Here is a 20,408-nt window from a genome sequence, read left to right on the forward strand (position 1 = left end):
ACGTGGTTCAGAAATGGCCTGCCTCATTGTTTGGTTTCCCATGGATAATGACGACAAGCTTTCCTAGATCGTGCAAGAGGTTTGACATTTTAGAATGAACGTCTGTTCTATGTCCAGAGCGATTCCCATGTGTTACGTTAAATGCGTCCGAGCACGCCTACAGGGTGCCACTGATACTGATCCGTAGCTGATTGAATCTTGCAGACCACTACTTCCCCAAGAACAACCATGTCGAATCAAGTTCAGGTGCAAGCTGAGTACATGCTTCATCCCTACTGCCCATCCAACTCGAACATAAACAATACCCAAGACCATATATCTTTGGCCAGGAAAACCCTCGAAGACGAAACATTGACCGATGGCGAACGGGCCGAAGCACTCGACATGCTTGCGAGGGCCCTTTTCGCACGCGCCCAAAGCGCCGAAGGAGTCGATAGGAATGACGTTGACGAAGCTCTGCGTCTACTTCGACAGGCTATTCTCCTGCGGACGGCCTCACACCCCAATCTCCCAAAATCTCTAGGCTATCTGGCCAATGTACTGTTTTGGAGCTATGTTAAAGGCCTGGATGGACCATACAACCTCGAAGAAGCTATATCACTAGGCAGGAAAACCGTCGAAATGGCTTCTGCAACTCATACGGATCTGTCTACATCGCTTTGCGATCTAGCGTCGTTCCTCAGGAAGCGGTATGACCAAGGAAGGGCAAAAGACGATGCAATTGAATGCATGCATCTCTATCAGAAAGTGCTTGAGATTCCCTCTGCGCCCGACCACAGATGGCACGAGCTGCTCAGGAACCTGGGACATTCGGTTCTTGCTCGATATAAAAATGTGAATGACCAAATCGACCTTGATCAATTGATTTTGATTCGTAAGGCAGTTGTCCAGCTGCTCCCTCAATCCCACCATACCCTTCCAGACTGCCTTTTCGAGCTTGGATACGCATTGGAGATGCGATTTCGGAAAGCGCGTGAATGGCACGTAGATGACCTCAACGAAAGCATTTCTTGCTACAGGCGGTCGTTGGACCTTCAACCGATACCTCCTGCCGACATGGACACCCGGCTCGACAATCTCGCAGATTTGCTGATATTTCGGTTTGAGGAAACACAGGACAAGAAAGATCTCAACGAATTTGTGTCCCTATACAGAAAAGCGCTTGAAATGCGGCCTGAATGGCATGCTGATCGCGCAGAGTCGTTGAAAAACCTTGGGAAGGCTCTCTATCGCCAGTTCACGAAAGGTTGCTCCACTATAAATCAACTCAATGAATGCATATCTTTACAAAGGCAGTGTGTTCAGCTGCGACCTGCAATGCACCCTGGGCGATCTGATATTCTGTTCGACCTTGCTACGAGCCTGGACGTCCGATTTGACAGGATTAGAGAAAGATGTGATTTCGAGGAGGCCTTTGCTCTGTACAGGGAATCGCTCACTCTTACATACCCAGTGAACCCAGAGTGGGCCGACACACTCAAGAATCTTGCTTTCACATTGGTTTCTTGTTATGGTGATGAATCGGGTGAGAAGAGCGATATTGAAAAAGCCGTTGCAGTGGCAACAGAAGCCCTTCGTATCCGTGAAGAATTTGAATCAATGTACGAGATATCCGAATATTTCAATCAACTTGGGCATGCGCTGTTGGTGCTTATTCGGGATACGGACGAGGGCCATGAAAGGCTGGAGGAATGTATTAGTCTTCACAGACGTGCTTTGCAGCTTCGTCCTCACCCTCATATCGAGCGAGTTGCGTCTCTTTCTAACTTGGCAACGTCTTTGTTCGTTCGGTTCAAAAATGGGGGCACGATAGATGATTTAACAGAGTCGATATCTCTTTATAGGCTCTGCCTGCGGGATGAGGTAACTGGATTGGTAATGTTGTGTAACATGTCTTATCTCGCTGATGCTCTGGAGGCCCGCTTCGACATCAATAACGTTGTTTATCAACATGATATTCACGAAGCCACTGCCCTGCGAAAGGAGGCTGACGAACTGGAGGCTCAGGTATCGATGAGGGATATAAGGAAGAAGTATAAGGCTAGGCAGGTAGCGGCTGAAAAAATGACACGGCATCGTCACAAAGTCAACCAACTTCGTCGCAACAACAATTCTCCCAATTATATCTGCGATCCTCCTCTCTTATAGGGCCTATTATATGTTTTCCTTTGAAAGGACTTTCTATCTATGATTCTTTTTTCATTTGATCCTGCTATTTTACCCTACACTACATACACTGACCACGATTGAATGAATTATGGGCTTCGTGGGGCCAGCAGGGCATTTAGACTGGTAAGGTTAGGTTCTAAACCAAGAGGCGGCTCCATGTTGCATCATTCATAATTACAATTTGCTTTAGAAGGCATTTTGGACAGGCCCCACTATTGACAAAGCGCTCTACCAGCACTATCCTCTTCAGCTGAAAGAATGATAGAACCTCCAAATTGTGTTCTGAACAGCTTCCCAATCCTTGAACAAATATTCCCAAAGTCAAATTCTTCGGACTTGTTTAAGTGTTATGAGCCTATGGTCAAGTCCTCTTAGAATACGAGAGACAGCTGACATCTGTTGTAATTGTTATTTATTCCATATAACTCAATAACGTGGCGGAAGAAATATATCTCTAGAAAAAAAACTAACATAGTCCGTCTCGATTACAATATTGATATCGGTCCCCTTTTCCCGATACTGCTGCAGCATCACAAGAATATCCGCATCGACGAACATAGATGTCTCTCCCCAACAACGCATACTGAGCGAGCGAAGCAACGCCACCTCAGTGTCATCGTGCCGAGGGTAGCGCTCGCAGCGCTGCGTAATAAACTCTGTAAATGCCCTTGGTGATATGTAAAAATCGCCTTCAAGTTCAAGATGCTCCAGACGGGGCAAATAATCGGTAGCCTGCCAAAACTCATCATTTGTAAGCCCGTGGGCTGCTACGAAGACTTGCGTGGCATTGGGGGTATACAAGAAATACTGTGAAACCTCAGGCCATTCTATTCCAGGGGTTACTATTCTGATTTCCTGTATCCCTTGAGATGTACGATCAAGAAAATACGATATGGCAGCATGAGACCAGGCCCTACTGCCAGTGGAAGACCCGATACCAAAGTTCTTTAATGAAGGAAAATTTGCCTGCTGTAGTAAAGGGTCGATGAGATAACCGTCGTTGACTACTGCAATATACAGCGTCTGAAGGCGATGATGTGAAATGTCAGTGAGGTTTTTCGTCTCACCGCTATGTGGGTCCGGGAATTGTAGCTGCACGCCAATGCAACGGACGCGAAGATCCTGGAGATTTTGGCCCTTGGTTAGAATCGTGAAAAACTCCTGGATGGTAATATAGGTAACAGGGTGTTCTGTATAAATTGCCAAAGTAGTCAGTTGGTGGAAGGGGAAGAAATATTCATCATAGTGAAATTTAGATTGATGGCTAATGTTCTGCATGGCCGGGGGCCAGTGAACCAGAGCAAGATTTAGAATTGCCCTATACGGCCTCTGTGCTCGCGACGGGGAGGCGTGAATTATATCAGGAGCAATAATTTTATACCGCTTTAGTGCCGAAAATGATTTGGCGTGTGGGGAGAAAATGTTAACGCCTATACCTGGCAAACAAGAAACAACATAGATAGACCTCCATCGATTGAAGCAACCCATCAGTTCTTTGAAAAATGGCGTCTCGGTTATGGCAAAGGGTTCCATGTGGGTGGTTAAGTCAAAGCACATGTCCAACGGAGCACTGCGAGATCGTGATATCCAGAGTTTAATCAAGGAAAGTGTATGGTACAGTCGTAATGGTGATGGAGTTGGAAATTCGTATACCACTCTTATAGTGGTCCACAATCTAGGAGAAGCTATTGCGATAGAGCGCCAACGTCGGCATACATGGGTTAATAACATTGGTCCTTCCAGAGAGTGAAAGCTCTGAGGGACCTCGGGAATAGTTAAAACTGGGCCACCTCGTTGGCAATGACTGAAAATTTCGGCCATAATTTCTGGTACAAGATCTCGAATTGTATGCAAAATCGCCTTATGCTGCCGAATAACACCAGCAAGAGCCTCCTTTTCTGCTTGTTTCACTTTGACTCGGTCCTCTATTCCTCTGTCTATCTCCGTGTATCGATTTTCCAAGGTGTTGATGAAAGACCTAATGATTTGTCTCTCTTGGCTACTTGCTGGCCTGTTGGATACGAGGAGATCAGGAACAGGAGAAGCAGGCAGCAATCGCGTAGGATATTTCATTTTGGCCTGCTACCTCAGGCCTGTGTGTATATCGGAAGGTTCAGTTGGGAGAAAGGATATGACGCGTGAAAGTAACGGTGTGAGTACGGGTCAAGTGAAAAATGCGAAAAGACGTAGCCTAACGTGAGACAACCATGTCCAGTGACTCCCGGAGTCCGCGGAACCCGAGCCCAAAAGTATTTTTGAAAATAGTTCTGGAGACTTTGATGTTCACAGAGCAACAGTGCAAAATGCAAAACTAAAGTCAAGGAGCACTTCGAAGACTCGAAAAATTGAGGATTCTTTTGGGATTCTTCCGAGTCGACGATAGTCAGACGCTAAGACGCTTAGACTTTTCTTGTGATCATCGTCCATCTGCGTCCATCCATAGGAAAATTATGACAAATGGTTTTTCGTGTTAACCCCTAAACTTTCTCTATAATCTGGTGACAATTTCCCTCACCATATTGCTCTTGTAGGCCGGTCAAGTCTCAAGAATTGGGAGAAATGGTCAAAGAAAAAATAAATTTGAAAGAAATAATCTCTTTCGTTCAGAGTTTGGCATCGCCCTCACCTGCAAACAAAGACAAATGACAAAGCGGCCGATTTTGGTGGGACTGACCGCTTGACTTCACGATTATCACTCCTTCACGGTTGCCCACAGTTCAACCGACGCCATACAGAAGAGCTTGAGTCCAAACCCCACGATTTTACCTTGAACCAGATGTCAATCACCGTCAAAGGCCATTTCACCACCCTTTCCGGGTCGTAAGAAGGGTAGAGTTGGGCATACGGGAAGGCTCTGGATGAGGAGTAAATCTTACCGGTGAGTACGGTTCCCTTCTCTTTCTCCTTTCCTCTAACTTCGATCCTAGCGATGCCTGGATACTTAACAGCGCACAGGAGCGAGAACAAATACAGGAAGACCCATCGTAGCGATAAAATCCCCGTTCTATGTCCCATGGAGCACAGATCACGCTCCATTCCGTCTGTTCATCCTCGGCTGGACGTTTTCTGCCCTCTGCGCTGGTCTGATACCTACCCATGATTTCAAATCTTCGCTGCATGCATGCCGTGTCATACCAGCGCAATTGGGCACCACTAGGACGAACTTCGGAGTCCCAAAAGCGGGCGTGTGGTTCTTGTTGTTACAACTATATAACCGTTCGCGGCTATGGAAAAGGCAGCAGCCGTTCTCATGCGCTCCCGCGCAAGCGTCGCTTGCACAGATTTGGTGGTATGATTTGTGATTATACCCAGTTCCATGGTCCCCTTTCTGCTCCCTGGTCCCTCGCTTCCCACTTTGAGCTATCGTCGCATATCTGGGGGCATACTTGTCTCGCGAAACGAACGCGAGAATGGATCGCGATTTCGATTTCGATTTCGATTTCGCTTGACTTCGATCACTGGAAAACGTTGACCAAGTCGAACACTTTGTTTTCTCGACCGTCTTGTGCAATGTTCCGTCCACCTCGTAGTGTAATGTTGCTGTGAAGCGAGCGCCTCCGAGCCATGCACAGCTGGCGCTTAGCGAGACGTGTAATTGTGGAACTGAAACCGGTGCTTTGGATACTAGAAGGACTATCACTGTTGTGTTCGCTCGCAATGGATAGAGTGGTGCGTGATATGTATCTCATATCGCAGCGAGACATGCTCCTGCTCTATCACTGACATCTCGTGTCCAAACTCTCGCAGCAGAAGACAGTGGCTGGGCAAAGGGGACTCACTTGCAGCGGCGCGCATTGATATTGCGTCCGCTTCCGGGAGTTGTTTGCGTGGACTTTGATTACCTTTTTCAGGTACACGCTGCTGGGCCTCACGCAAATATGTACACGGGCTTCTTCTGTCTGGCCATTTTTTGGCTCTCAATGACGATCTCAGGCTGGATACTGGTGCCACTGCGACGTTGTCGGTGATTTGCATAACATATCTATTCCATGGCTTGTGAACTTTTGAATACCCAAGCGAAGCTTCGCTAGAGAGGACGATCGTGCGCTTTTCTCCCCTGTTTCCAGATACCCGACACCCGTCGCTTTCATATCAGGTGCTGGTTGTCCTGGCTGTTACTCCTTGGCCTCACGCTCACGGCATGCATAACCCATGGAGTGTTCGATGGAGAATCGCGACCTCGACTATCATCTCGTTTTGGGTTGCTATTAGGGCTCTTTTGTTGTTTTTTAAATTTTTTTTTTCGTTCATATTTTTGTTTTGGGTGCTGTGCGCCGACGTGCGCATTGATATAGAGGGACATATATGGTACTGTGTATCAGTATCACGTAGGTTTCCGTATCAGATGTCAAGTTTATGGATTGGCGCGATCGAGATTCAATTTTCGAGATCCCCAGTGCGCTTTCCACCCGTCCGCCCTCTCCCTCACTTCTTATGCGATTTGCCCGGGGATTGAACGGTCTGGGGTTTTATGTACGCATTCATACCATTTCATTGTTCGTTTTCTGATTGTTCTTTTCTTTTTTCTTTTTCGTTTTTCGTTTCTTTTGGCTTTTAGATTTTAGATTTTGATTTTGAGGTTTCATCAAAAACAAACGATTTCTTTTTTTAAAATAATGTTTTTTTTTTATTTTTTCGAGTTTGTAAATATCGTTTCTTTCTTTATTACTATTCATTATTATTATTGATTTTGTATACTCATCGAGATTGTAAACTTGGCGCGCCCTCCCCCGGTCGCGTCGCGTTCGAGGAGGAGGTTGTAGCCTTGTAGTGTTTCCCAGACATCCAGCCTCAGTCCAGTCCAGTCGCGCGTGCACAGCGGGCCATCCGTGATCCGCCAATCACAATCACAATCACAATCGCGTCCGCGTCCCGTCTCCGCCTCGGTGCTCACGATCGTGCTCGCCCTCGAGGAGCCACTCTTAACACCCTTAAGGACCCTCTTGTTTAGCTCCAGGGACGCATACACATCGACGGGACGGGGATCATACGTGCAGGGTAGGGTGCTGTTCCTCGTCGCCGTCCCATCCATGAATGAATACAATCTGCCGTGGAGGTTTTCTGAATTCACCTTTCTAATTGTGGTACTAGTAGATCCGCGGAGTTAAGGGTTGGTGTAAAGTATATATGAGATCCATCATTCAAGGCGAAGGGAGGTAAAATGGAAGATATAGCGAAAGGGGTATGATATAAAATAATAAATTATAATATGTATCGGCTGGTCGCGTAGCGCGCCCACGTGATGCTTTTTGTTACAATGTATACTTTTATGTCCGCGGATTTGGGGTGTGATGAGGTGGTGGTTGTCCGTGGAAGCGAGTGGAATTTGGAAACAATGGGAAGCGAGTGCCGTGTTGGGTTGGGTTGCAGGGATAGATAGATAGATAGATAGATAGATAGATAGAATGGTACTTTTTGTCAGTGAGAATGAGAATGTGAATGTGAATGTGATTTAATGAATTGAGAATCCAGAAATCGAGATGGGATGGGCGGCCGTGCGCAGCGGCGGCAGCCTGAGTGATAAGTGTTTCCACGGGTTTCACACTTTCCAGGTAACTTCCAGGCTAGGCTAGTAGTAGTACTAGTAGCGCGACTTGAGAATTCTTTATTCGGTCCCTCGGCATTCTGCGCGATTATAATATTATTATTAGTAGATTAGTAAGTGCGTGTGTCAAATGATGATGATGCGCTTAGGGTTAGTATTGTGCTGTAGGAGGACGAAGTGGCATTCGGATTCGGCCCATGGCCCGTGGGTGTGGGTGTGGATGGGTGTGTGGGTCAGCTTGCGCGGGTATATAATAGGGTGCCACGGACATGGACGGTCGTGCGATGAGGCGAGGTCACAGGTGAGAGTGAGAGTGAGAGAGTGAGAGCGAGAGCGAGCTCGACGGCCACTGGCGGCGGGAGCGGCTGCGCTCTGCCGCGACCTGACGTCCCTAGCGGTCTGCGTCTTCACAGTCATCTGTGTCTGCGGGATGGGTGTATGCTGAAGTATGGAGCAGGCAGCGGTTGGGGTATGGAGATGCGTAGGCGGGCGGGATGAGGCGGGATGCGTAGGATGTAGGATGGGTAGGACAATAGGGTTTGGGAGTCCAAGTTCAGCGTTCAAGGGTAGGAGACTCAAGAGCGGACCTGCGCCTACTAACTTACTCTTCTGGTGGATTGTACCATTATCGCGCTTTCCTGTCCTGTCTTGTTTATTACGGTACCCCTACACCACACGGAAGAGGAGTGGTACTACTAGTACCTTCCTCGCCCCGCAACGCATGTTTTGTTGTTATTCCCTCCCTCTGGTCTGGACGGATTTGGATCTTGGATCTGGGGTCTTTATGGCCTCGTATCCATTTCTTTTCTTCCTTGTGTTTTTGAGGTCGATTGCATACCACTGCAATTGCGCTTGCGCTTTGCATACTCAATGTAAGTGCTTTTTCACCTTTTTATGGTCAAGTGAGCAAGCTGATTTAAATGGTCCCGTTACAAATTCTACTTCTATGGGCGAATAACACAGCTTGTCAATGTACCCTTCCGTTATTAGCAGGGTGTTACTTGACATTAACATTAACATATGGTGCACAATTAAAAGCGCAAGGCGCGAGTCCACACGTATGCCAGTGGAGAATTTTGAGGTATTGGAGGGTATGAGAGGGATGAGAGGGATGAGAGGGATGTGGTGGTAGGGAGATAGGATTGGAGACGGGAATGGGAGGCGGGAATTGGGAATTGGAATGGAGGCGGGAAATGGGAGACGGGAGACGGGAATGGGAATTGGAGGCGGGAAACGAGAGTTGGAATTGGAGACGGGAATTGGGAACAGGAATTGGGAATTGGGAGTTGGGAGTTGGGAGTTGGGAATTGTATTTGAAGGCGGAAATTGGGGACGGGAAACGGGAATGGGCATTGGGAACGGGAATGGGCATTGGGAATCGGGAATTGGGAGCGGGAATTGGGAATCGGGAGTTGGAGACGCGAATGGGAGACGCGAATTGGAGATAGGAATTGGAACTACGTGAAGTGGATGCCCGCGGGAACGGGAAATCGCAAACGCGAATTGGAGAGGAGGGAGGAGGGAGGACTGAGGGAGGGAGGCGGAATGGATGGAAGAATGGGTAGGGAAATGGTCCGGAGGAATAGGGTGGAGAAAAATGTGGGAAGAAGAAATGAGGCAGGAGGAAGGGAGAGGCAGCGCGAAAAGGGATAATTGATGGGGCGAGGCGGAGGCGGAGGCGGAGGCGGGGTGTCGAGACACAGTCAACGACAAAGGCGCCCACTGAAACACACCCATCGAGACAAGGACAAGGCGACGAACTTACCAGTGCGCAAGCACTCTGAGCGAGGCGGACCGCGCAGACGCGGACATGCATGTATAGCATGCCGCGTCTTGTGTTGGTCCTGTTGTTGTTGTTGTTGTTGTTGTTGGCGCAGGGGGTGGTGTGTACATGCACTGTACTGCACTACACTTTTCCGCACACTGTAGCGGTACCCCGCATTCTGCTCTATCCCCGTCCCCGTCCCCGTCCCCGTCCCCGTCCCCATCCCCGTCCTTCTGCTTCAACGTTTCAACGTATCCACGCACCCGCGCTTCGCCTCCCCCCTCCCCCCTTCCCCCTTCCCCTTGCCCATTTGCTTCGCCTTATCCAAACGTCAATTGAGCCGGGGGTTATTATACTTGTATACTTCGTTCGTGGATTATCTGGTCTGTGTGTGCGCACGCACGCACGGCACAAAGAATAAAGCATAAAGCACAGTGTGTGGAGACTGGACGCGTCAACGGCACACTTTGCGATGTCGTTCTTTTTCAGTTTGAGGCGGAGGCGGAAGGGGAAGGGGGAGCGGGATATACACGGCGCGTCCGCGTCCGCGTCTGAGTGTGGGATCTCCTGCACCGCGAAAGACGCAAATTCGGACAAGAATAAGACAGCGAATTCTAGTAGGGCACCACGGAAATTGCGCAAGAAGAACCGGAATAACACCCATAGCCGTACCCATAGTAACACCCATACCCACACTGGTAATAAGCGCGGGCGGAGTGCGTTGCCTTCGTCTTTGTATGTGTTGACGGAGTTGGAGTTGGAGTTGGAGTTGGAGAAAGAGGACGTCGCGTTGGAGTTGGAGTTGGAAAAGGGTGAGGAGATGGAGGTGGGGGTCGACGCGGTGCAGTATCAATACCAGGACCAGGACCAGGATCAACACCAGCACCAGTACCATTACCCTGAGTTGTTGTTACATGCTTCTGCTTCTGCATCTGCGTCTGCGTCTGCGTCTGCGTCCGTGCCTTCCCCTACGCCTGAAACTGCGCCTGCGGCGCGGGAGAAGGAGCCGGGGGATGAGGAGAGGAGGGGGTATAAGCGCAATCTGAATCGGTATCAGCGCCGTCATTGTCGCGGGCATGGTCAGGAGCAGCAGCAGGAGGAGAAAGGACAGAAGCGGGAGAAGCAGAAGAAGAAGAGGTTGTATCACCACTCGAACGCGAACTTGCACGAATATGCCAGTGGGCACGCGCACGCGCGGCTGTATACGGAGTCTCCTCAGCACCAGCACCAGTATCAGTATCAGTTTCAGTTTCAGTACGAGCGTTCAGGGCAGCATTATTCAGAATACCAGCATCGCCATCCGAGTCAGCATTCAGAGCACCAGCATCAGGGTCAGGGTCAGCATTCAGAGCAGCAGCAGCACCATCCGATGCAGCATTCAGAACACCAGCATCAGCACCAGCAGCACTCGGAGCAGCACGTACCCCGCGCGCTCGAAGCTAGCGCATCAGCGCCAGCGAGTGTCGACTGTGTGGATAGTGTGGACGCGCTATTGCGGGGTGTGACGTACGATGCGATTTTAGCGTCTACGCTGCGCGGGTCTGTTAGTTTGGATTTGGATTTGGATTTAGGTCTGGATTTGGATTTAGGTCTGGATTTGGGTTTAAGTCTGGATGAGAAGGGGCATGGGCAAGGGAGGGGGAGGGGGTTTTTTGTGTATGATGGTGAGCGTGAGGGCGAGGGCGAAGGTGAATGTGAGGGCGAGGGCGAGGGTGGGGGCGAGGGCGAGTGTGAGGGTGAGGGTGAGGAACAGGGACAAGGACGAGGACGAGGGAAGGCGAAGGGGAGGGGGAGAGGGGGAAGGTGGGTGTGGGATCGGGAGGCGTGGTATGTGGGTGGTGGTGACAAGGAAGAGGAGAAGGAGGAGGAGGAGGAGGAGGAGCCGGTGCCGCTGTTGCGTGTGCCGCCGAATAGCCCTGTGGGAACGGTGTTGCGCAGGGCGGCTAGAAGGAGTGAGAGGAGGAGGAATGAGAGGAGGAGTGTGAGTGAGAGGAGGAGGAGTGTGAATGAGAGAAGGAGGAGTCCGGGTGGTGGCGATGATGGGTTTGGATCGTTGGTTGGTGCTGCGAAGGCTATTATGGAGGATCGTGTTAGGGTTGAGTTTGATTATGTGTTTTGAGGGTGGTGGATTTGGACTTGGAGTTGACTTGGACTTGAGTTGGAATTGGACTTGAATGGATCAATGGATTCGGAATCGGATTGGATTTTGGATTTGGACATGGGAATTTGGACTTTGGACTTTGTGTTATAGGATTGAGCTGTTTAATTATTGTAGCGATATTTCGGTCTGGATTTCATTTCCGCTGTAGAATAGTGTACTTTTACTTTGGTTTTGCATTGTATATTTTTAGGAATGCTACTCTGCTCTGCCCTGATGAACCCGGGAAGACTGACTATCGACGTATACGATCTTCAATGACAACATCCCTATTCTATTCTAAAATTGACTCTGTGGAGTGCACTTGATGTACCGCACGGGACTCGCAGGTCGAGCTTCATCATCAGGGAGATCACTGAAAACAGGGCTCACAGGACACGGATAAACATGTCAGCGTCAGGGAAGCTGTCAGCTCTCTTTAGCTTTAGAGGGAGATGGGAGCGATCTTCAAGTCAAGCTCAATGGGAAATCACGGACTAGGCGGACTTGACAATCCTGCAGCTGTGCACCCTATTTGTCCCCGTCGGTCAAAATAAACATATTAAATACGGTCACCAGGAACAAGCACCAGCATCACCCACCGCTGTCCCCTCGCACAGCGGCTGTCCAGGCGAGATAATCTGGTTCGCCCAATGCTCATAGTGCACAGGCAGTGCCTCCGAGCAGTGCGGGGCGTGTCGGGGCAGAGCACGGCTGACCCATTGTGTTCCCGATGGGGCAAAGGCAGCTCAGGGTCTGTGCGTGCGAAGAATGATAAGTGACCTGTAAGGCTAAGATTTGTTGTGAACACCCGTCTGTGACTCCCCCTGTTCAATCACTGTGACCAAATCGTATACGAGCCTCTTCAATAAACAACCACTACACTCCCTTCCCCGAATAATCGCTGCCGCTTCTGTCAGGTTGTCTGCTCTGACGCTATGCAGTATAGCGCGGATGCTGCGGTGCCCCAGTATAAGGGAAAGGTCACTCGCTGGTGGCCACAGCTGCCAGAGGAGATCGTCAGGTCAGCCAGCCATTCTCCTTCCCTCTCATTCTCTCTGCTTATCCGTATCGCACCTACGCCACACGCGATGAATCTCGCATGCTAACCGCTCTGCTCTCCAGGCTGATAGCGACGCACTACCTGCTCGATATGGCGTTCACGACGTACTGCCCGCAGACCTGGGAGAACCCCAAGGCATGGCACCAGCGCATGGCCTACGTCTGCATACGCGACGCTATGCATCTCGAAAAGCATATCATGCCTATATGCCCCGAGTGGCGCCGAGCGAGTGAGTGCTCTGATCCCTTTCACTTTCTTCGTCTCTTTGCTCTTTTTTTTTCTCTTTCTTTCTTTTTTTGCTTTTTCTTTGCTCTTTGCGCGGTTGTTGGTGCTGTGGCGTTGCGCGCATAGACATAGGCGCTCAGTATCAACACAACACAGCATCGAGCAATCGTTACCCGTCATTCACCGTCCTATCCTATCTATCCACCCTTCTCCGTGTCGTGGGGCTCTGGTGCCACTCGCGCGAAGACGCATCAACGTCGCGTCTTCTTGGCGCCACTCATTTGATCAAATTCCACCCATGTTTATTTTATCTCGTAACGGCACAAGTAGTCAGTCCCAAATCCCCGACAGGGCATTACGAAATTGAAACTCCACCCCTCGTCATTCCTCCTTCGTTCCTAGTTCCTAGTTCTCCTACTATCTATTCTATGATTTATATTTATATTATTTTTATTTTTATTTTTATTTCGATTCATTTTTATCGCTGGGTACTATGACTGACTGACGCATACAACCTACAGTCGAAAAACATATGTTCTGGGCTCAGGCCGCACACGTCCTCGACCCCAACGACGTCATCTTCTACCACATCGTCTCCCAACAAACAAAACAACAACAACAACAACAACAACAACCCCTCTCCTCCAACGGCTCCTCCAACACCGCATCCGCCCTCCCACCCGTCCGCATCTCATCCTACCACCACCTCCGCACGATCCTCAGCGCCAGCTGCCTCGTCTGCAGAATCAACTTTGCAGGCGGCAACTACGGGCTGGGCGCAGCGAAGAAGCTCGCGCCGAGCGCATTTCTCGGGCAGATCCCCGTGTGCAGAGACCACCACCACCGCCGCCTCGCGTTCTGCGGGCTCTGTCTCCGCGAGGCGCCCGCGCACCCCGCACACGACACCGCCTCGCGCGAAGCGGAGCTCGCGCTCTCCATCGGGCTGGCGGACAATGAAGACGAGGAGACGTGGCCTGGCACACTCGTCGAGACGACGTGTAAGCGCTGTAGACTTGAGTGGCTTTGGCGCAAGGCGAGCGCGAGTCAGCGGGATAGGGATGCGGTGGGTGGGCCCGCGTTTAGGTGCCCCGATTGGGAGACGCGGCAGAGTGTGGAAGCGTTTGTGGAGATGGGAGAGGGGAGTGTTGGGGATGTCCTTGCGCTTGCGAGGGAGAAGATGTGGTTGAGGGTGTGTACAAGGTATGAGAGTTTGGGTCAGCATTTGGTGGCGGCGCAGCGGAGCCAGATGCACCAGCAGCATCAGCATCAGCAGCAGCAGCAGACGAGGGGGGAGAGGAGGATGATGCGTATGGCGGGTGTGCGTTCTGCTACCGGTGCAGGATTCGACCGTATGGAAGAAGACCTCGAAGATGACGAGGAAGAAGAAGAAGAAGACGACGACGAAGACCTCGAAGAAGAAGAAGCTTCCGAAGAAGACTCGGAAGAAGACCGCGAGCTGACGCTCATGCGCGGCGCGAGCCAGGTGCGCGAGATGGCGCTGAACGACTGGGCGCGGCGGAGGATTCTCGACGGGCATTGGTTGAGTCCGGCGGATGTGTGGTATAATCATACGGTGCCGGGCCAGCCTGTTGCGGTGCGGACTGTGCATCCGTGTCCGTGGGCGCGCGAGGTGGATGTTGTTGTTGGTAGTAGTGGTGGCAGCAGTGCCGCCAACAACGCCGGTGCTAGTGCTAGTGCTAGTGCTAGTGGGGGTAGCGATACACCAGCAGGAGGAGAAGGCGCAGGAGGAGGAGAAGAGGAAGAAGAGCAACACCCGCTGCGCGCGACGGTGTTAGGCGAAGTCCCGCCGTCCTATGCGCTCTGCGAGCAGGCGTATATCGCGCATATGCGTCAGCTCCGCGAGATTCTGGGGCCTGCGCTGCGGAATGTGGTGAGGAAGATTGTGATGGAGTGTTCGGTTGGTGTTTCTGGATCTGGGTCTGGGTCTGGGTCTGCGCGCGGTGTTAGTGACAAGGGAAAGGGGAAGGATAAGAGCACAGACAAGGGAAAGGGCAAGGGGAAGGGGAAAGCACGGGCAGAAGGAGGGGGCTATGTGGACCCTGCGCATGTAGCGAGGAAGATGACGCTTGAGGATGTTGTGAGGGTGTTGCGCGAGGAAGAGGGGGTGTGGTATGATGGTGTTGATTGGGTGGAGAAGAGGAGGAATGAGGAGGAGGCGGAGGCGATGGCCGAGGCGCAGGCCATGGAGGATGAGGCGGAGGGGGAGGAGGAGGGGGAAGGGGAGGAGGAGAGGGAGCGGGAGGGGCAGGAGGAAGCGATGCTTGTGGATGGGTATTCGTATGAGGGGTTGTCGTCGGGGGGCGGCAAGTCTTCTTCTTCTTCTTCGTCGTCGTCGGGTTCGTCGGCGGCTTCGGTTTCTTCGACGACGTCGTCTTCGGCGTTTTCGAGGCATGGTTCGTCGTCGAATGCGACTAGCCCTGTGCTTTCGACTAGTACGTTGCAGACTACGCCTTCGCCTCCGCCGCTTAGCGATGAGGGATCTGGGTCGGGGGCGGGGGCGGGGGCGGGGTTGGCGAGTAAGAAGGAGAAGGATGCTGTGTTGGAGGAACAGCAGCAGCATCAGCGTACCCAGCGCACTAGCACTCAACGCACGAGCCCTCAACGCACTGGGACTCGGACTGGAGCTGCCACTGGAACTGCCACTGGCAATGGTGTCCAGCGCACCAACGCAGAAGGACCACGGCTTATCCCTGTCGACCCCGTCCGCGCCACGCCGCGCCTCCTTGCGAAAATCCCGTATGTGCCCGTGACGATTGCGCATTTGCCGCAGTATAGTTTGGAGGCGCTTAGATCTGTACGTCTTTGCTTTTTTAATTGTTTGTTTTGTTGAGCACATTCTGATGGTGACTTAGGCATGGCGCGAGGCGTGTGCGCCGCTTTATCATTGTTGTTGTACTGTGTGTGAGCGCGCGAAGGTGGTTGAGATGAGCGCGCGCGCTGCTGCTTCTGCTGCCATGGGCGCGCAGCACGGCGGCGGCGGCGTTGTGCCGTCGCATCAGGCGGTGTACCCGACGCCGAATGTACCACAGCTGCAGCTGCATGCGGGCGATGAGATTGTGTTGAAGGATGATGAGGATGAGGATGGGGTGGATGGCGTTGAGTTGGATACGGATATGGAGATGGAGATGGGGATGGGGATGGATGGGGAGGGTGAGGAGGGTGAGGAGGAGGTTGATTATGATGTTTCGGATTATGAGGATGATGAGGATGATGATGATGAGGAGGAGGAGGAGGAAGTGGGAGAGGGAGAGGAAGTGGGAGAGGGAGAGGGAGAGGGAGAAAGGGTAGATGTGCAGGAGGAGGAGGAGGAGTATGATCCCGAGGCTGACCATGACCGTGCGGCGGAGAGGTATCGGTACTCTGGCTCTGGCTCTGGTTCTGGTTCTCCGGGTGTAGGTGTACCCGCTGCTGCTACCACCGCTACCGCCATCGCTACCACTGCCACCACCGCTACCGCAACCACTACCACTACCACTACTACAACCACCGCTGCGGCTGCTGCCGCAGACCTCCACACTCCGACATACACATCGGCCCCGACCTATGTGCAGCGCCCATCGCGCAAGAGGTCATCTGATGAGCTCAATGATGACGGAGAGGGCGAGGGTGATGCGGGGTACGATACGGCGAGTAGGGCGAGTAGGAGTAGCGAGACGCTTTCGTCTTCGCGGGTATCGAATGCTGGGGATAATCGGGGAGAGAATAGGGGGGATAATAGGGGAGAGAATCGAGGGGAGAATAAGGGGGAGGTGGTGGGTACGCCGCCTAAGCGCCCGAGACTTGATATTGATGTTGGCGCCGATGGGGATTTGCCTTTGCCATTGCCGCCGCCGAATGTCAATGTTCGACCGGTTGATGCGGGCGTGGCGAGACCGAGGAAACGGAGTAGTGAGGAGTTGGATGATGAGCATGAGCGTGTGCGTGTGCGTGGGCGTGAAGAGAGGGTGTCGGGGAACAACCATAACCATAACCATAACGCCAACGACAACGACACATATAATATCCACAACCACAACCATAAACGTATCAGGGTGCACGCGCCGCTTTCGCCGTCGTCTGAGAGCCCGCGCAGTAGAAGCGGGAGCGGGAATGGGAGTGTGTATTATTCGTCGTCTGCTGCGTCGGCGGATGCGGAGGATGCGGAGGAAGGTGAGCGCGATGTGGTGTTTTCTGAGGTGGGCGATGGCGATGTGGGCGTTGATGTGGGCGTTGATGTTGATGGGGATGGGGACGCGGAGAGTGAGGAGATGCCGTATGTCCCTCCGCCGCCTACGCATGTGCATGTGCGTCGGCAGCAGCATCAGCAGCAGCAGCAGCATCGGCCGAGGAGTACGATTGGGAGTAGGTATAAGGCTGCGACGGCGATGATACCTACGCCGACGGCGAGGACGAGGACGACGGCGGCAACGAGGACGGCAACGAGAACTAGGGATGTGCGTATTGTGGATGTGGATGTGGATATGGATATGGATGAGTGAGGTTGCTACGAAAGCCAAAGTCGAACTTGAACTCGAAGTCGAAAGTCGAAAGTCGAAAGTCGAAAGTCGAAAGTCGAAAGTCGAAAGTCGAAAGTCGAAAGTCGAAAGTCGAAGTCGAATTCAAAGAACTCCAAACTCCAATGTCCAAACCCGAACCCAAAGTCCAAAGTCCAAACCTCAAACCAACACCCAGCACCCGAACCCAAAGTCACACACAGACGCTTGTTCATAAGGCTGTCATCGCGCACCGGGTTTTTTGTCATCGCGCACCTCGACCTGCTTGGTTTTCTTTATTCCTTATTTCGTGGGTTTTTTTGTTTTTGCGCGTCTGTCCGACCGACCGTCCGTCCGATGGGTTTCGCCTTTGGCCTTTTGCCTTTTGCTCGCCGCTACTACTTCTCCTCCTCATCCTTGACGACGTCTTCGCCGACGATCCGTGGTGACGTTTCAGTGCTTCATAAATGTTACGATTGCCCCCTTTACCTTTTGCCCCGTCGCCCCTTCTCCTCCACATCCTCCACCACCACCACCACCACCTACTACTCTCCTGGTTGAACGTTTGTAGTCTATATTCAATGTTCAATTTTGTATTCCCATGTTCATATTCGTGTTCCCATGTTCGTATTCCATGTCCGTTTTCCGTTATTCCTTGTGCATTTCACACTGCTCCCCCCCGCTCCCCTCCACCCCCACTTGCGAGTTTACAAATATATGTCGCTTCGCTTTTTTTGGATTTTATTGGTGCTGTTACTATTACTATCCTCGTTTCCCTCACTCCTCCGTCCTCCGACCCACGACCTCTTCTTCCTCGCACCCCACCACCACCACCATCCTGTATCCCGACTCTCATCGACCTTTTTTTTTTCTGAACAAAATCGCCAGTTACGTTGGTTCCATCCGTCATTCGTCATCTATCCATCCGGCTAGTTCAAAACGAACATTTAAAACTACAACTACAGATTGGTGTGTCCTCGGTCTGTGCACTATCTGTAGATGGATGGATGGATGGGTGGATGGATGTTGCACTATTTTCTTCTTTTTTTTCTTTTTCTTCTGAATGTGTTGTTTGTCGTCTGCTCTTTTCACTTTTTTTCTCTTCAAGATTCAAGATTCAAGATTCAAGATTCAAAGTTGTATTCGTATCAGTCTTATCACTATATGCCCCCCCCCCGTCTCTTTCATTTATTTTTGCGTTCGTGTTCGTGTTCGTGTTCGTGTGGGAGTAAATCTTTACCACATTTCCCGTTCCAATCCCCATCACCATTCCCAATTCCCATCCCAGTTACAACTACAATCCCCAGTTCCAATCCCCAGTTCCAGTTCCTTTCCATTCAAGTTACAGTTACAATCACAGTTTACCATCACAGTTTACCATCACAATTACAATTACAATTACAATTACAATCACGATTACCATTACCAAGTACCAATTACCCAAATTACCTACCAATTACAACTACATATGTATGTTTGTTTGTTTTGTACCTGTACCCTACCTAGTGTTTCTTGTTCTTGTATACTCAATTTTTTTTTTTCTGTTTTATTCGGCGTTTTATTTTATGTCTTTTTTGTTTTTTGTTTTTTTGTGTTGTGTGTGTTGTGTGTTGTGTGTTTTGTGCATTTGCTTGGTTTTTGTGATAATTGATATGATATGGTATGTGTATTCTACTGTCTGCGGAGTTGGGAGGCAAATGCAGGTTTATCTGCAACTGTTGCGTTGTGATGAATGAGTTTTTGGCTTTCTATTGCTAGCGGTGAGCGCACAGGCCACGGCTTTCCGAACGGCATGGGTCTGGACTTTTGACCAATGCCTGTCTACCCAACTTCCGTCTTCGCCCCCCCTCCTTTACTTCTTCCTTCATCATGATCATGATCATGATCATAAGCCGTGAGCCGTGAGCCATGGCCTGTGAGTCATGATCATGAGTACTTGAGTCATGAGCCCCATGAAAATGAAGCCGTGCATTTTCCGCGCCGCGCCCGCGCGTTATCGACGCCTCTTTCTTTTTTTTGTTTTTCCCGGAGTCCGAGGAGGTAAGGCGGTCAGTGGTGAGTGGAAAGTGTGGTAAGTGTTAAGCGACGTCAACCCGTTTTGCATGTATGTATGCTTTTTTTTTTGTATGGGTAATGAATGGTATTTATAACGGTATGGAGAGGTTACGGTGGGTTGGGCTGTGATTTGTTCATTTGAATGAGAATGAATGAATGAATGAGGGAGGGAGGAACTTATGAGGAATGAATGAACAGAATGTACCTGCACCTGCACAGGCACTCCCCTGGACCTGCGGCCGTGGCTTGGGCTATTCCTTGGTCGTGCTATAGTAGTACAAGCATTTCTTCTAGTATCCTCAGGCGCGGTCGAGGTACGATGATGATTAGTACGAATTACTAATAGTAATACTTCTAATGCTACCAGTGTTAATGGAATATTATAATGGGAGTATCATACTAGCACGTAGTATGGTATGTAGCAAGCATTCTGGGCTGGGTTGGCTTGGGATAGGATAGGATTTAATGCTGCTGCTGCTGCTGCTGCGTACTCGGCAATCTACTATCTCGAAAGCCTAGGGAGAATAGGAGTAACTTAATAATAACCCTTTTTTTTCTCTGATACCCACTTACTCGGATATGTAGATTACTATTAATAATTATCACCATTACTAATTAGAAATGGATTATTTTGTTGATGTTATTTGTCGGAGTTTGGTATGTGCATATTATGCAAGAAATGTATTTGATGAATTTGAGTTTTCGAGTGTGGGTATTTATGTGTACTCGTACACCCGCGATGGATGAATGGATGATGGATAGATGGATGGATGGGTGAGTGTCATCTTTTTAGACATCAGACGAGTTGGCTGTGAACGTCATGGATTCGCCAATGTTTTTGACTGTTTGTTGTGCACATACTGGCACTGCCCGCAACGAAGCAAGCGGAATGCGACAGTGACAGCCGAACTTCAATGAAGACTCAAGACGCAAGACGCAAGACGCAAGACGGGGGA

The 20,408-nt window shown here is 50.7% G+C and overlaps 4 protein-coding genes across 4 annotated transcripts; 3 read left to right on the plus strand and 1 right to left on the minus strand.

Annotated features, from left to right (window-relative positions):
- Nucleotides 1–228: 228 nt before the first annotated feature.
- JR316_0002722 (uncharacterized protein) lies at nucleotides 229–2,148 on the plus strand (the record flags this gene model as incomplete). Its single annotated transcript, XM_047888509.1, has 1 exon — nucleotides 229–2,148. The coding sequence occupies one exon, from the start codon at nucleotides 229–231 to the stop codon at nucleotides 2,146–2,148; it is 1,920 nt and encodes a 639-aa protein (XP_047753432.1).
- Nucleotides 2,149–2,581: 433 nt separating this feature from the next.
- Nucleotides 2,582–3,447, minus strand: JR316_0002723 (uncharacterized protein; the record flags this gene model as incomplete). Its single annotated transcript, XM_047888510.1, is given in 2 exon segments — nucleotides 2,582–2,623; nucleotides 2,641–3,447. 2 exon segments carry the CDS (start codon nucleotides 3,445–3,447, stop codon nucleotides 2,582–2,584), a joined length of 849 nt encoding a protein of 282 aa, XP_047753433.1.
- Nucleotides 3,448–9,951: 6,504 nt separating this feature from the next.
- JR316_0002724 (uncharacterized protein) lies at nucleotides 9,952–11,598 on the plus strand (the record flags this gene model as incomplete). The annotated part of the gene is made up of 2 exons (XM_047888511.1): nucleotides 9,952–11,026; nucleotides 11,051–11,598. 2 exons carry the CDS (start codon nucleotides 9,952–9,954, stop codon nucleotides 11,596–11,598), a joined length of 1,623 nt encoding a protein of 540 aa, XP_047753434.1.
- A 956-nt stretch (nucleotides 11,599–12,554) lies between these two features.
- Nucleotides 12,555–17,403, plus strand: JR316_0002725 (uncharacterized protein; the record flags this gene model as incomplete). Its single annotated transcript, XM_047888512.1, has 4 exons — nucleotides 12,555–12,640; nucleotides 12,742–12,908; nucleotides 13,426–15,719; nucleotides 15,832–17,403. The coding sequence occupies 4 exons, from the start codon at nucleotides 12,555–12,557 to the stop codon at nucleotides 17,401–17,403; spliced, it is 4,119 nt and encodes a 1,372-aa protein (XP_047753435.1).
- Nucleotides 17,404–20,408: the final 3,005 nt, after the last annotated feature.

Source organism: Psilocybe cubensis, chromosome 2, assembly GCF_017499595.1.
Source record: "Psilocybe cubensis strain MGC-MH-2018 chromosome 2, whole genome shotgun sequence".
Taxonomy (NCBI): Eukaryota; Fungi; Basidiomycota; class Agaricomycetes; order Agaricales; family Agrocybaceae; genus Psilocybe; species Psilocybe cubensis.